The sequence below is a fragment of the Chelonoidis abingdonii genome, chromosome 10, assembly GCF_003597395.2.
Source record: "Chelonoidis abingdonii isolate Lonesome George chromosome 10, CheloAbing_2.0, whole genome shotgun sequence".
NCBI lineage: Eukaryota > Metazoa > Chordata > Testudines > Testudinidae > Chelonoidis > Chelonoidis abingdonii.
This window is the reverse complement of record NC_133778.1, coordinates 60,847,720-60,865,123: the sequence shown is the minus strand read 5'-3', so window position 1 is coordinate 60,865,123 and position 17,404 is coordinate 60,847,720. Positions and strand designations below refer to the sequence as shown.

The 17,404-nt window shown below is 35.7% G+C and overlaps 1 protein-coding gene across 1 annotated transcript in view; it reads left to right on the top strand.

The window, feature by feature from the left end:
- Nucleotides 1-17,404, top strand: part of SPOPL (speckle type BTB/POZ protein like) — a 59,760-nt gene that overhangs the window by 25,379 nt on the left and 16,977 nt on the right. The window contains exons 2-5 of the mRNA XM_032801699.2: nt 7,857-7,993; nt 8,184-8,305; nt 8,588-8,739; nt 15,002-15,129. Coding sequence (XP_032657590.1) covers nt 7,916-7,993; nt 8,184-8,305; nt 8,588-8,739; nt 15,002-15,129 — 480 coding nt within the window. The 5' untranslated portion in view covers nt 7,857-7,915. The remainder of the gene's footprint in view (nt 1-7,856; nt 7,994-8,183; nt 8,306-8,587; nt 8,740-15,001; nt 15,130-17,404) is intronic.

Below are 17,404 nucleotides of genomic sequence, written 5' to 3'. Positions count from 1 at the left end.
TGGGGTGGTTTTAAAACTCCTATACGTATTTCTGATTCCAGTGGGAAGACTTGTCAGTTTCTGGTAACTCTTTTGATTAATTAAATGTCCAGAAATGGTAGTTTTCCAAAGATACAAAAACTTGATGTGAACTTTTTCTTTCTCCTACTTGACTACACCAAGGGTAGTACAGACTGGAAAAAATCCTATTTCTCGGACAAGAGGCAGCTAGGATAGGTGACTTAGATGAAGAGCCATATTGCCTGTAAGACCAACAAATTGAAGATCAGGCTATTGTACGTTTTTGCTGGATAACCTGGGTCTTGACTAAAGCAGTTTTACAGTTAAAGTGCATAGAAATTTAAGAGAACTCATGCTCTGTTGCTTTGATTTTAGAGCAGAAGTGAAAGTGAACCATCTTGTCAATTTCTTGCTGCTTCAGTGGGTGCTCTGATCAGGATCTGGGTCATTGGACACATCTGGGTGTTCAATGTGGTATGGAGTATGTAGCTCTAAATCTGCTAAAAAGAAACTACAATGATGGAAAGGAGGCAGAGGTAGGTAAGAAAGAGAGTGGGACTCGAGTGATGTAGAAACAGAGACTAGAAAATTGTCCTTGTCAACATCTGTTTAAAAGTGCTTAAGAGAGAATCTCCTTTTAAGAAGTTGACACTCTTGCTCCTCATACAAGTTATCCAGCAAGTCCTCCAAAAAATAAAGCAAGACTTTATATTTCTAATATTTTTAAGGTATAAACATCTAATTTAAAGATATATTTAGCCACAGAATATTTCTAACTGCATGTAAAAATAACACATCTAACAAAAAAAAAAGTTTAGTAGTTGAAGTACAGTAACTGAATTAGCATATATTAGGTGCTTAGATACCAGTGTCAGAGTAGTTGGTGTGATAAGAATTAGTAAATATTAGGTAAATACTATTTTGTATGTGTTTTTTAGAATTACTTGTTACTTTCAACATCCTCTTCTAAGGAACAAATGAACAGATTGGCAAATTGCATGGCCTTTACTTTGCAAATACATATTGAGTAAATGCTGTGCATCTTCTAGCATAGTTTGGTATACAGGGAATGCAGTTTGACATTTGGAACAAAAGTGTACTTAATCTTCATAATTAGATGTAATGATTATATTATTTGTATCATGCAGTGTTGTTATTTACAGACAGAAGTCTGGATAAGGTTAACAGATTGGTCCTTTTAATTAGTTTTTTGACTGTCTTGTCCTCAAATTAAGATTTTCTTTCCAATAAAATGTTGTTAATTATTTTTAAAGAACAAAATGGTCAGTTTACAAGACTAATATTTCGACAGAACAACTTAGTAAATAAGACTTCTCGTGACTGAGGAATTTTTTTTTTTTAAGTACACCTCTACCTGGATGTAATGCTGTCCTCAGGAGCCAAAAAACCTTACCACTTTATATCGATCTTGTTTTGATCCACCGGAGTGCGCAGTCCCTCCTCCCGTGGAGCACTGCTTTACCGCGTTGTATCTGATATAACACAAATTCAGGTGGTGTTATAGCGGGGTAGAGGTGTATCTTAGGATTTGGGAATACCAGGAAGATTGCCCTGGTAAAGTGATGCTAAACCCATCTTAAACAGGCATAGGTATATTGCCCTACTGTAAGAGACCTATATCTATTGACAGCTGGTACACTGCTCCTGCATGCATGCCGTTGTGCTTAAGGGGAAGAGGACATTTAACACAGTTTTGCATACCGCATATTCTGAGTTCGTTATGCGCTGGTTTGATACTGGGATACGTCCTTCATCCCAAGTTGAGTTTTTGCACTGTGTTTTAACCTAGAATTGGGAGCCAATGAGATTTTAAATGATCAGGTATTTGAAAACTTAATATTTCCTTCTTCCAAATAGTAAATGACAAAAATTATTATATTGACTACAATCATAGGAAACGGTAATAAATTAAAATCCAGCGGAACTGCTTTGGTTATGGGGGTTAGAATGGTATCACTGGAGCTAGACCACGTTAATTTGAATCAGCTTGCAAACTCACTTTATTGTTTGGGAGGGGATTGTATTGACTTCAGATTAACAAATCAAATGTTCAGTCATCTAAACATGCACACTGGAGCCTTTATCTGCTTTCTGAATTTAGAAATTTAATAGAAATGAAAGCAAGAATTACTGGTTTTGATTCATATACACTAGCTGGCCTTTGAGCAGTAGTCTGCATTTTTTAAATTTCCGTCAAAGACAAAATTTGGTAGGTCTAAACTACAAAAGATTACCTTGTTTGTCAAACTTCTTTAGGATGATAGTTGAAGCATGTTCAGTGCATCTAAATGCTCAAAAATATTTTGACAACTCAAACACGTAAAATACACACTTAATATCTGTTGCCAATACTTTTATTATATTAGTCTTTTCCTTAATATTTTCTTAGTAACATTACTGCCAGTTGCAGTAAGATCTAAAGACTCTTATCTTGGAGGATCAGTTGACTAAAGACAATATTGCATATTACAGTATTATTTTAGGTAATTTCTCTTGCCAAGTTACTGCTGCTATTGTATTTTGTTCGGCTTCCAGGCTAATGTAAAGAAGAATCACTCTGGTTATTAGTTGACGGTTGTCTATGTATTCAGATCAGCGTGGATAAAACCCAATTTTTTAAAAAATAAAAAAATACTGTTTTTGCTTAAGTTGAATAGTTTTGATTGAAACTAAAACCAGGTTCATTTTAAAAAAACAAAACACTTAAAATTATATTTGAAAAAGCTGACCTATGTTAAGACTTAATGTATTATCTATTAGTCATTTAAATTAAATTTTTAAAAAAAAAAAATGTAAGTACGTTTGCTGCCAAGTTTCAGAGAAAGTCAGACCACTGAGCTGGTGGAAGTCTGGAGCTTAAGCACCTGAAAGTGGAGTTGTTTCAACTGCTAAACCAGATTTTGATTGCATTAGCTTCTTCTGCAGGTACAGAAGAGAATATTTTCTTCATTTGTTTATTTTATTACTTTGTTTCATTCAAAATTAAGAAGCCAATTAGTAGCTGAAAAAGCAGGAAAGTTTGAGTCTTCCAATCTGAATAAAAACTAGGTGCAAGAGGATGAGGTATACGTGTTCCAAAATCTTAAGGGAATAATGAGCAGAAACAGTTCAATTAACTAATTATAAACTTCCTTTTTTAATAAATTATTTAGTTTTAAATGCAAAACATGCTTTGATAAACTTTTCTTCCGTATTTAGCACATTTATTTAATACAAAGAATTGTGCATTTTTAATTATATTTGAATTTCCATCCAAACAGAGCTTGACACTAATCAGAAGTAAAAAAATTGCCATCTATTAAATAGTTAAGCTATATAATTGCTTAAAGAAATGTGTATTGATATAGTATATCCTCCTGATTAGCAAGAAGAAGCACCAAATTTAGTGTTAAGGCGGTGTATGTGCAAATCGGATATTTTAATGCTTACCAACCAATGAGAATATACCTTTCTTGAGGAAAATAGCTAAAAAATACAAATGCAAAACTCAGTTAAAATCACAGATTAAAATCTTACTTTCCTGCTTGCTACTTTTAATCATAATTAAAATTGGTGATTTAAATAGCTTTGATTTAAATCCACAGCATTCAAAGTTTCTGGGGAAATGGCACTATTTCCTTGGGCTAAATATTTATCTAATCTTTTCTGTATTGTTTTTTCTGGATTAAAAAAGATTTATTCTCACTGTACTATTCCTACAGATAAAGTGTGAAAGCACTATACTTAAGGTCAATATTAATAGCTAAAAGCAATTAACATATTAGTTGAATTGATAGGTGAGAGAGACAACCAAGTGGTTTCAGACCAAAAGCTCTTTATAACCTGTAACACAGATTTTTTTTTCCACAGTCTGTTCATTCATTTACTACAGGAGACATGTAAGAATTTCCAGTAGTACAGTTTTCATTGTATGGTGGTGGAATGAGAGAGCAGGCCACTGAAGAAACTTCGGTGGGGAAAAGGCTATCAAAGATAGTGAAGTGAGCATTAGCAGTCTGCCTTGCAAAATGGTGCTATGAATATAAGTGTATTTTCTTTAACTGAAGTATTTTTCTTTAAGATGGAATGGTCAGATACAAAATGCTTCAAAGTCTGTTTAGAATAGAGCACGTTTTCATTGACTATATTATTTTGCACTGAGTGTCTGTTGAGAACAGATCTTACAGGATAACAGGTGTAGGTAAGTTGAAACACTGGTCCTCAACAGACTTCCTATTTCACTGCTTAACTTTTGGGGAGGAAAATATAAGTAAACTTCAGATCAGAGGTATTCAGTAAACTTTATTCTGTGCTTAGGAGTGGAGTATGATCTGAATAGTTAAAGGATAAATTATTGGAGACCCATTATTTAAATAGGTATCCATACATCTAATTTAAAATGTTATATTATTGCAATACAACTTTAAAGGCCTAGCGTGTCATCTCATTTAGAACGATGTATAATAAAACTCTTTTCCATAAAGATTTCACCTGTGCTGTGGCTCATTTTAAGGTGCTTAACATCTGATACTTCAAGTTTTAGACTCTTACAAATGCTACCTAGATTTGTTTTGAGAGTTAAAAAGTATCTAAAATGAGAGACAGACATAGATGATCCTCTGATAGCTGAACTACAACCAGCAGCACATTAAAACCCAAGTAAAAATGTTCTGCAATAAAATTGAGATTGTATGCTGCATGTACAACTTAAAAAAATCTCATTAACACATTGATTTGGAAAAAGCTAACTGAAAGTCTGGTTTTGTGATAGAGAGGTGAAGATTTTGCTGCTGCAGAAAAGCATGGCAGCATTTACTTTTAGCTGCTTTTGAGGTTAAAACTGTTGAGCCAAGACTGATGCAGGGAGGAAGCTAGTTACTTTGGATCAAAGAATATGGATGTGATGCACTTTCTGACTTTCCTCTCTTGGTGGTAGCATGTTTCCTGGAATCTTAAATTCCAGGAGTGTTTTTGTGGACGTTATTTCCCCCATTATACTGGGGCTCCAGTTTTCTTTAGAGGATTACATGGGGAAGCTGCATTGTCTGTGCTGCGAAGGATTATGAGGGTGGGATGGGATGGGGGGCTTCTGTTGATGGCACTTCTGGCCAAGAAAATTAAACCAAGGCCAGGGGTTTTCGGGGAATGTGAAGGGGATGAAGATTCTACCACCACTTGTCCTGTGTGTGGGGAAGGATAAATTTCTGGCTACTAGAAGCAGAATAACTATTTGACCAGAATTTGTCAGAGAGCACAGCTAAGGAAAATTGCTGAGGCTGAGAAGGAGGAAATATCTTCATCATTTAAAGGTCCACAGATCTGTTACAGTGGGTGCATCAGCCTGATTTCAGCTTGAGGACAGAGACAAATCTATCTGCCGCTGGCAGGAGGGGAATGTCCTGTTCCCTGAATTCCCTCCACTCTTACCTGCCTACCATGGTGATCTAGCCAGATCTTGCTGCTGCAGAATTTTTGAGGGGAAATTCCAAACTTTATTCAAAATTCTAACAATTTGGGGCAAAATTTGTCCATCTAATTCCTGGCTGTACCCAATGATAGCATTTGTAGTTAAAGAAGATTGTCTCCTCAGCACTGCTTCCCCGTTTCAGGCATTTCCAGCAGCTGGTGCCCCTTCAGGGAACAAGCTAGGCTGGAAAAGGCCAGAGGCAGAAAGAAATCTCTCTCTTCTGGAGCTCAGCTTGCTCTATGAACAGCACATAGTTCCCCCTCACAGTCCAGTCTGAGTCGGGTCACCCAGTTCTTAGCTCTTGGGCAGGATTGGGGAAAACTGGCTCCTGGGCAAGCAGCTCCTTCTCCTCATCACCATAAAGGGAGTGCTGCCAGTGTGTCTATGGGAGGATCATGCTTATTATAAGTCCATAGCGTGGCTGCTGTTGGGAGGCTGTCTTGACTAGTCAGTCACTGCCTTCCCTCAGGCTTCCAATGGAGGAGAGTACATACAGCATGGATAACTGCCACCACCACTAGAGTGTGGTAAGGGGCCTTTTGGCCCAGCTCCCTCCTCCTAGTCCATCTCTGTAACAGAACTGCTGGGGTTCTCTATGATATCCCAGGCTGGGTCTTGCTGGGGAAATGCAGAGCCCTCTGGCTTTTGTGGCTCCCATGTAGTAGAGGGGTTCAGTTTCTGCAGACTTCATTCTGAATTCCAGACCAGTACCTTCTTTGAGAAACCAGTGAGGAGATACAGTAAGCCTAGTATCTTTGAGGCTTGGGGAAGAACATTCAAGCTCAGTTGTAGGAAGACAGCTGTAGGAAGAAGAGAGAGAAGGTGACAGACCTGAGGGAGGGAGGAAGAAGGGGGAAAAAATGCTCTTTGTGTATTTTTAACCAAATGGCACAACTAATCAAATTTGTGTTTTTAATTTGGTTGAAAGGATTGGCAATACTAAAACTTAGTAGGGAAGCAGGCAGAACGATGTTGGTGTTGGTTTTTTCACTTACAGAAAATTTCATGCATTTTTTTCCCTGTTTCGGTACCATCCGCAAGACTGTGCTTTCTCCTTATTCAGTGCAATAATTGTCAATATAGACGTCTTTAGTTACTTGGTAGACTCAAACATGAGTAAAATAAGATTTCAAAACTTAATCTGGATTGTACTCAGTCATTACCATTTTAATACAAATATGTATGCTTTTTCTGTTAAGAGTTAGCCATGTTGCTTTATATATAAACCATACTGAAACAATTTAAAAAAAATTGACTTTGGGACAAAATTGGTTGAAATATACTTGAAGTTAGGCAAAAATCCATATTTATCATGTCTCATCAAATACTGGGGAAAATATGGTAAACTTATTTAAGTCCCTTTTATCAGAAAATGTGAAGTCTTTCTTCTATTAAATGTTTGTTGAATTTATTTAAATTTTGGTATTTAGAGAAACAAAACTGCTTGTGGTTATCACACCTATAGTGTGGTGGTCACGGTCTAGTTTCAGTGATAGTTAGGGACTTGGTTAAAAGAGGCTTCACATACTGAGAAAATTTTTCTAAAATATTTTATTGTAGGAACATGCTTTACAAAACTCCAGTTTGACTCAACTTCTAGTATGTTGGAGAAAACATGATACTGAGATGTAAGAGTAAACCACAGCAAGAACATTTTAGGCTATACCTTGGAGGCACTTAAATGAGCTCCCAACAACATAATAATTGTGGCAGTTGCATACAGATGTACTCATGGCTTATTGCCAGTAATATGACTACTTCGTTTAAAAAAAAAAGTTTATATGCTGTTTCCTTAATTCTACTTAATAGAAGTATGAAGAAAATACTACTCTTTAAAATAGCATACTTTTTCTTCTAAGGATCCCTGTACCATTTGACTCTCTTGTGGCCCCAAATGACCAGCATCCCTTTCAGCCACAATTTGTGGCCTCCCAGGCATTTTCATTCACTTTATCGTTATTAATGTATTTACAAACAAAAAGACCCAGTCCACCATGTTTAGAATATGACTACAGGGGTCAAGGTGGAAATGGTGGTGATAATATTTGAATAGTGCAGTTATTTTTGATATACGATATATGGATTGTCTGTACTGTTACAAAACTAAATATCACGGTAGGATCCAGCTTGCAGATCTTTGGGTAAAATGTGCTTCTCAATGAGTGTATGGGACCTAGCTAATGTAGATTTGGACACAAACTATTGCCTTCTCTGCTAGATGTTACTTTTGATTTTTTTCAGTAATTTACCTTAATAGAATTTCAAAATGACACTGTTAAAACAATAACCAGGGTACCAAAATGTAGTAATAGCCATATTTCCTCCCCCACCATTAAACTATTCTTTGGTCACTCTATTTTATTAAATATAGTAATCTTATTTTTTGTAGGAAAATTGCTGAAGCGTGGACTGCTGCCTTGATACTGTAAATCTGCAATAAAGGTGGCAATGTCGAGAGTCCCCACCCCTCCACCACCTGGAGAGATGTCCAGTGGACCTGTGGCCGAAAGCTGGTGTTACACACAGGTAACTTATACAAACTTCAATGATTTGGGTTTTTCTTTTCACAAGATCAGTCTAGACAGATGTTTTTCTTATAATAATTTGAACAGTGGTGACAATTCAACTAGTTCTCATTGGTTGCAGTTACCTATATGACAAGTGAGTTAAAAACTGAATCATCAAATTGAAGTAATTTTCTACATCTTTTATTCAGGTTAAAGTAGTAAAATTTTCCTACATGTGGACCATTAATAACTTCAGTTTTTGCCGAGAAGAAATGGGTGAAGTTTTAAAGAGTTCTACATTTTCATCAGGGCCAAATGACAAAATGAAGTGGTAAGATCTCTTGTTTTTGTCAATTGCTTGTGGTCCCTTTAACTTAAGGGGTTGAAAAGTTAAGTAACATATTATACACTGAATCAAGAGAAGTTTCTGAAAGGCTTATAATACTAAGTATCTAGTGTTTTTCAGATAAGTCATGGTTACAGCAATCATAGAGGGAAAGGGAAATACAAGGACAACATTAACTTGTTGGTGTACACCATCATGATGTATTATCAAAATGTTTCAAAATTTATTCTGTCCAATTTAAAATTTAGTCCTTTACATTTTTTTCAGGTGCCTGAGAGTAAACCCAAAGGGTTTAGATGATGAAAGCAAAGACTACCTGTCATTATATTTGCTTTTAGTCAGTTGTCCAAAAAGTGAAGTCAGAGCAAAATTCAAATTTTCTCTTCTGAATGCTAAAAGAGAAGAAACAAAAGCAATGGGTAAGTGGAATTACAAATGGTGTAATGCAGGCTTTTAAGGAAATCCCCATGAAATGAAACTTTGAAATTAACTTGCTTTTACTTTTAAAATAGAGAATTTAACATTGAGGCAAACTTTAAAGTATCTAATGTTTAAGATCCTCATATGATCTTCATTCAATATTAAAAAAAAATCTTATTTCATATTTTGTATCTCTATGAACATTGAGCTAATCTCGTTAATTGCTAACCATGGTCATTTCAGATTCAATCTTTATTCTGTTTTCTGGCTCTTGTAGTGGGTTCTGTTTTATGTTACCCTAATTTTGCTTCTTTTTATAGAGGATTTATTTACTTATTATTGATCATACGCTGACACTCGCTGATTGATTTCCATATTACATTAAGTTGAAATACTTTCTATTGGCATCTCTTTACATGTGTGTAGAAAACTCTAAACTTTGGTCTACTTCTTCCCAGTTGCAGTATAGTCAGTCCCAAGCTTTCAGAAATCTTGAGCAAGGTCCCCAAAAGATAATGAGATTAAAAAAGAAAAAAAATGGGGTTCTTTGTATATATGCCTTTTTGGTTTTGAGCCTTTGCTGTCATGTTTTCAAATTTTTTCTCTCACAGGTGAGGTCTAGAAACCATTTTTTACATGAAAGTTCAGATTATCCTGTAACTACATGATTCTAGGAGCTGGAGTGCTTAAGAAAAACACCAAATATGATTAGATTGTGCAGCAATGCAGTTAGTTAACTGTTTAAATGTTCAGACACTCAAAATGATTCTTGCATGGGTTGGCAGATCTCTGCATGGGAAATTCAGAGCACCCCAGAACCACTGGGCTTCCTTGAATGTTTGGGTCCTTATTGTTTTCTGTCTCTGGATGACACAGACTCCTCAGGGTATACCTCCTGTATTTTCTCTCCTTACATAACTACACTGGTGTGCATTACTTAAATAATTTCCAGAAACAGAACACAGGCCCCAAATAATAGAACATAGAACCCTGTACAGATGTGCCTTGGGATAACATTATAATATGCAAATTATATGCCTGCCAGAGCTAGTTCTTCCTCTCCCATCTACCATAGGTGGAAAAAACATATTCCATCCCTTTAAGCTTTCTAGTTTACTCCTGTATGTGTTGACAGGAAAACATCCTTTATTTAGTTTAATACAATCTCCCTATCCATTCATACAATTAATTAAAGGTGTAGTTTATGATGTCTAATAGATATGTCCATTTCAAATAAGACAGGTTTTCTTAAACAGGGGTCGCTGCTTGTGTAGGGAAAGCCCCTGGCGGGCTGGGATGGTTTGTTTACCTGTCCCGGGCCAATGGGAGCTGCTGGAAGCGGTGTGGGCTGAGGGACTTACTGGCCGCCACTTCCAACAATTCTCATTGGCCCGGAGCAGCGATCTGCAGCCCGTGGGAGCCGGGATCGGCCGGACCTGTGGACAGGGCAGGTAAATCCCTGTTTGAGAAACCCTGAAATAAGAAGTGAAGAGGGATCATATGTTGGCAGAGAGCTATTACTTTTCACTCATTTTTTATTTTAAACACTGACAAGCAAGAAATGATGAAACCAGTGTTTTGGGTTTACTCTACTTTGAAAATCAGAAATAAGCAAACTTCACCCCTTGCAGTTTTTGTAGTGGCAACTCTTAAGTTTAGAGTCTACAGCTGACTCACTTTCTGGGCCCTATGGTCAAATACCTGTACTCTTGAATCTTGTTTTCATTGCCTTTCCATTATTTTATTTAGGTTCCTATTGGCTCCTGAATCTGGAGCTGCTTTATTTTTAGTTAGACTTAAATACAACACAAAAGGATGGCTATCCAAGCTCTAGGCATCCATTATGTTGACTAAAGATGCAGAGCCGTGTCCACAATTCTCGTGGATGTGAAGAAAGTTGTGTGTGGAATGGATAAAGAACTGATCTTTTAATTTTTTTAAATTCTCGTGTAGTAACTATTTTCATGTTGCTTCACTTCTCTGGTATTGTAAACCCCTAACAAACTGCTGTGTTTTCAGTTTAATTTTGGTTGATGATTTTATGTAGATAGCTTTCTGATTTTAACTCATGAAGTTGGAGGTTATTGCTAGGCTGATTCTAGAAATATTGAATTTGAACATCCTTTGTTTTGTTTTCCCTCTTTCTGTAAGTTATTTTGTGATTGAAGTTTTACAATGTTATGTGTTTTGAGATGTTGGTCAAGAAGAATCAAAAACATGCCCCAAGGCACCTTAAAGTTGAGTGGATTGACTCTAATCAAAGTAATTAACGCCTCTGATTTAAATTATTTAAATCAGGAAGCGGGAAACCTTGATTTAAATGACTTTAACTTATTTTTCATTTATATTTTTTTGTATTTCCCTAAAGAGAGGGTGAGTTTCATTGGTTGATATTCTTTAAAACGTGGTTGACTTGCAACTAAATACAGCCATTATACTAAACTTGGTACTTTTTGCTAACCAGGAGGATATATTATATTTATACGAACTTCTTTAGGCAATTTTATAGCTTGATAGCATTTAGATTCTTGATATTTAAATTTTTTTTATTTTGTTAAATGGTGAATGGTGCAAGCTCTCTTTGGATGAAAATTCATTGAAATGCACAAAAACAGCATTTTAAAATCTTTTGGTTAAATAACTATTTTAAGTGTGTTGGATAGACAATAAAAGCGTTTATTAAAATACATTTTGCATTTAAAACTAACTGATTTATTAAACAAAGGGAGAATTTTCTGTAGTTACTGAATTGAACTCACAGACTGTAAGGCCAGAAGGGACAAATTGTGATCTGATTTTTTCTGGTCACCATGTCCTTCAGGATTTTAGAATTAGTAGATCTCTTCCTCAGACCTAGTTTTTTATTCATAAATTGGAGAGGAAAACCAGCCTTTTTGACTTTAAACTCTCAATCAGTTCCTTAACCTTGCATATACTAGTTATCAAACTGAAATACTTGAATAAGGTGAAATCAAGAAAATATTCTCTCTGCACCTGCAGTAGAGGCTACTGTGGTCAAAGGCTAGTTTTCAGTCTGGTTCCAGGTGCTTAGTCACTGCCTTCCACCAGTTCCATAGTTTGATTTTCTTTAAAACTTGACTACAAATATGTATTGCTTCATATTATTTTTGTATTTGATTTAAATCATGACAATAAGCTTAGGGATAACATAAGTTCTGATAATTTCAAATTTAATTTAAAGAGGTTGATTTTAAAAATATAATTTGCAATTAAATATATTTTAAACTACTTTTAGCCAGGCTGTTGAACAATATATTATTAAGTGGCTAAGAAGGAGGACATCATCTTGCTGCCTGGCAAATGCAGATTTAATCAAAAGGTCTGCAGGAGATCTTCTGCTATTCTCCTGCCTCTTGAAGCCCTGATTAACATTATACTGGTTGAATTTGCCTCTGCTTCTGTACTCTATGGTAGTGGCTGCTTGACTAGATTTTGTAGTCATACCATAAGGGATGGCAGTTTGTTTTCCCAGTCCTTTATATCATGCAATCAAATCTATTGCAGTTTTCAATTTTTTCCCATCCAGTGTTGCCACAAAAATAAAATTAACTGCAGAAAAAAGAAATTAGACCTTCCTATAACTTTATATGTGAGCTTATTTGTATTCATTAAACTATTTTGACTGACAGTACTACAGTTTTTTTACCTTACCATATTATAAAAGTTACTGAACTGTCAAATGAAGATAGCTGAAGTAGAAATTGAGCACTCCTTTATTATAGATGGATTTATTTTGAAAAAATTTCACTAATGATTTCATGTCGGCACAGTTCTGAGAAGGCTTCTCCACATGCAAACTATAAAAGTTTCTGTAGGAGGTAGTTCTTGAAGTACTTTTCAGAATTCTCAGGCATCTCAAAGCTGTCTTTTTATCCAAAGAAGGTGGTGATTAACATTTTCAGTACTATTGGGTTGGTTTTTGTGTTGGGAAGCAAGTTGTTTTTAAAATAAATCTTGATATTATAAAACTTGATATTATAAAACAGGCTGAGGCCTAGTGGAAGAGGGGTGGAGGGGAAGTATAGAGATGCTATATCTTGATTTCAGTAAGGCTTTTGTCATAGCCCATGTTAACTCCTCATAAGCAAACTGGAGAAATGTGATCACGGTTAAATTACTCTAAGGTGGTTGTGAAACAGATTGAAAGACAGTACTTGAAGTAGTTATCGGCGGTTTGCTATTAAACTGAGAGGACATATCTAGTGGGGTCCCACAGGGGTCTGTCCTGGTTTGGTACTAGTCCATATTTTCATTAATGTATTAGATAATGAGAGAATATGCTTATAAAATTGGTGGAGGACACCAAGCTGAGGGAGGTTGCACACACTTTGGAGGACAGGTTCAGAGTTCAAAACTACCTTGAGAATTGGTCAGATATCAACAAGATTGAAATTGAAGTGTCAAGTATTATGCATAGGAAAGAAAAATTTCCAGTGCAGAGCTACAAAATGGGGAAGCACTAGCTAAGAAGTAGTACCGCTGAAGAAGGTCTGGGGTTATAGTGGATCACATATTGAATGAGTCAGCTATGTGATGCAGTTGCAAAAAAGGCAAGTATAATTCCGTGTTGTAGTAAGAGTAGTGTTGTATGTAAGATGTAGAAGGTAATTGTTATGCTCCACTCAGTACAGCTGAGGCCAATTCTGGGTGCCATACTTTTAGGAAAGATGTGCACAAATTGGAAAGAGTCCAGAGGAGAGGTTGCATGAGAATGTTGTTGGGGTTCAAGAATTCTAGTCCTTGTTCTGCTGATTCACTATATAGCCTCTGGCAAGTCAGTTTGTTTGTTTTTTTCCCCATATCTGAAACGGGGATTCTAGAGAAAATGTGAAGATGAATAAATGTTTGAGAGATTTTAGGATGCTACAGTGATGAGGACACTAGAAAAGACTGTGAAGAAATGAATAATTTTGTATTCAGTGCAGGATTTCAATATTATTGCAGTAGACAAGGCAGGAGGCAATGAGGAAAGAAATATTTAAAAACTGCCTTATGCACTGAATGGAACAGGGTCTTGTGTGTGGGGGGAGGAATAGTATGTGATAATGGAATTAAAAACTGTATAATTATGCCCAGGAGGGGAGAATTCAGGTTGCCCATGGAGCTTTATTTGTGGCATTTCCTCACTTTCAAGTGCCTGGCTTTGCAATCTAAATAACTCGGGGTGTGTTGGTATGTAATTTGACATACCAAAGGCTTGATTACTAAAACATTTAGGATGTCTGATCCCTAAATAAGATCCAGGTAAGCCTTTTTAGCCATTATGTTTACCAAAGTGAGTAACATTGGCTTGCATGTACACTGATCTTCAGCGTGTTCAGAATGACGACTAATACCAAGGTAAAGTGAAAAGTAGCATTTGGTGGTGTAGGGGTAGAGGTTTCCATGTTTTGTGTCTGACTTCAGATCATATGATCATTTTTCAAGTAAAAGATTGCTTTTCAAACTGCCAGTCCTATAAACTCAATATAGTTATTGAGAGGCAAACAAAGTTCTCTTGTTCATTATTCCCAGTAATGCACATCATATTGTGCCTTCGTTAACTCATTTATACCTGTGCAGTCTTTGACACAATGGATTTATAACTAAGATTAAAGCTTGCATTACTGTTTTCAAGATTTTGAAAATTTTTCCTGACCCGAAAGGGGGGAGAGTTGAAATCTTGAAAATTCACGAAGCAAAATCTAAAAAATTCAAATTATGTCAGTTGACATCAAAATCAAAACAATTGCTTTTATTGTTTTATATTTTATCATAAAATAATTTTAAAATACCTAAATGAAAGGTCATTTTGACCTGAAAAACAGGACATAATTTCCAAACTTTTTTCAAAAAATTCATCAAAACCAACTCTTTCTCACAAACAGTTTTGATTTTGAATAATCAGAGCTGTCTGATTGAAAATTTTTCCCAACCAGCTTGGGTGACTACACAAATTAGCTAGTAGCTAGAGAGGAAATATCTAAATGAATAGTCCTTGATTTAGAACAAATAAGATTATTCTAGACAATTCTAGGCAGCAATATAGAGAAAATTATTCTGGACAAGTCTTTTTAAAACAAAGTAAATATTTTTTAGGATTTTCTAACAAATGACACAATACATGAACTAAATCAATTTAACTCTTAAGCTTTCTCAGTATTGATTTTTTTTTTTTTAAGCTCAGTTACCCCTTATCTTTCTGTTTAACAAAATGTTTTGCTTGTGCATACCTGTTGTGTTTCTTTTGTCTTTTACCAGAAAGCCAAAGAGCGTATCGATTTGTTCAAGGCAAGGATTGGGGTTTTAAAAAATTTATCCGAAGAGATTTTTTACTTGATGAAGCTAATGGTTTGTTACCAGATGACAAGCTTACATTATTTTGTGAGGTATGGGTTTTAATTAATTAAGGTAGCTTTTAAAAATCTAAGCAAAAAGATTCTATTTCATAAAATTATGCACTTCCTTGTGGATAATGGTGAATCAGCAAGTTTAAAACCATAAATGTGAATATGGTGTGTTGTGTATTTTCTTCTTTGATACATGTGTACTAAATACCAAAACGGGTGTGATCTTATTACAGTGAACCTATTAGACTTCTCTGAGTGACTACGGAATGAGCTGTAGAGTATCTTATACAAAAGGTGGTTGATACACCCCATAGATGGAAACTCAATCAGACTGTTCTCCACTAGCTCAGGAATACATTCGGATCCGAGATTATTACAGAACAAGCTAAATGTCAAGAGGAAACAGTACTACATTCATAACTAGTATATGCTAGCAAGTGAGCAAGTTTCTCAAATAAAATGGACATCAGTTCTTTAATGAATAGCTGTCTTAATTTTTCAGCCAATGGCAAGGTTCCTACAGCAACTTCTGCTCATGAGAGGGGAATTTAAAAACTGATATATTTAAATTCTTAAAATCGAACTACTGTAGGTATACTGCTCTGATTTATATTTTGGATTTTAGCCTGAAGGCTAGTTGCATAACTTATTACTTAACACATTAACACATTGCTTAAAAACGTTACTTAAAGCAGAACAGAATAAATACTTAGTGCATATCATGGAGTTAATTTTAGCCTTATGGAGAAACATATGAGGAAATAAAATGTAAATCATAATAAATTATGTCAGTAACTTAAATGGTCTTACTAAAATCCAGTAAGACAGCTTATGACTTTTTAAAAATGGAACCCAGAGAAAATGGTTGTGATCTTAGTGCATCCTGTATTATATATACATTGGCAGGTTATCACTGCTGCCATGGACTGATTAGTGGCTTAGGGGGATAATAGATGTTTAACTGCTAATAAGTTTGCTTTGATCTGCATATTTACAGGAAATGTGTAAAATTGTCTTGGCAAGATTACAACTTAATTATATGTCATTATTACGTGTAGGAAGAATAATTGAAATGTGGCCCCTGAGACTAGATGATGCAAATATAGTGCATCTTATTTTCACTTAGACAGACAAGTTAAATTAGTTGCATGATGAATTTATTCTGAATACAATTATTTGGTTGATAAAAGCAAATGTAGCAAATACTTGAGCTCTTTTTAAAACCTGCCCAGTATCAAATAATTTACACTGAACTAGCTTTACCTGATAGCATTTATATTTGAAAATGACTTGCTCTACATAATTGTAAAGATAAAATACATATATAATTTTGAACGTAGAAGACTTATCTGTTCTATTAAGAAATAGGTATTTCTAACAATAAATTCAAACATTATTTAATCTCAAAACAAATATTTCTTCCCTATTAAAATTCTCCGTATTTTCAAAATATCATTGGCTAATATTAAGTGTTAGAGATATTCTGCCTCTAAAGGCAGAAAGAAGCATCATATTTAGTAGTTTGCAATAAATTTTGTTAAAATAACTTCCAGCTTAACACTTAAGCAAAAGCTATATAATTAAGGCTGAAATCCTGCTTAAACTGCACTTATTCCACTATTCCACTGTTTTAGGCTACTATGTGAAAGACTTTACACTGTTTTGAGGCATTATGACAAAGGAACCCACCTACAAATGACAATTTTTTTTCAACTTTAATTCTGAATCCCTGTTTTTTACATCACTTATACACAGGCCTGGAGATCGTTCCTACCCAAAAATTAGTAATTACTATATTATTTTAAATTACAATGATATACTGTGGAAGCTGCTGTGTAGCAATCCTGATATTGACCACTTCTGGTAAATAGCAACTTTTGCCAGTGGCTTTAATGTTAGTGGGATTTGGATATTGGCAATGGCATACCACATACTGAGAACTTTTTTGGGAAGGAAGCCCCTGGCCGCAGGTAGATTGGCACATCCCAGTGCTTCCTTCCCTGGCTGCAGTCCTGTAAACCTGCCTTTATCTGGTGACCATACAGGAAGTAAGGGACTGGGTAGCCTGCATCCCCTGCTGGAGTCTTGGTGCTGTGGCTGGGTGGGGAGGCTGTGAGCAGAGCAGCATTGGTGAGGTAGGCTGCAGTGCAGGTACTAGGGCTTTCCTCAGGAAAACAAGGGTGTTTCGGGACCTGTGGAGCTACATGGTTTCTCTCCCCACAGCCTTCCACTCTAGCTCACAGGGATAAGTATATTGCATAGCTCAATGGGCCCTCATGCTCCCCTGTTGCTGCCTCCCACAACCTCCCTCTCA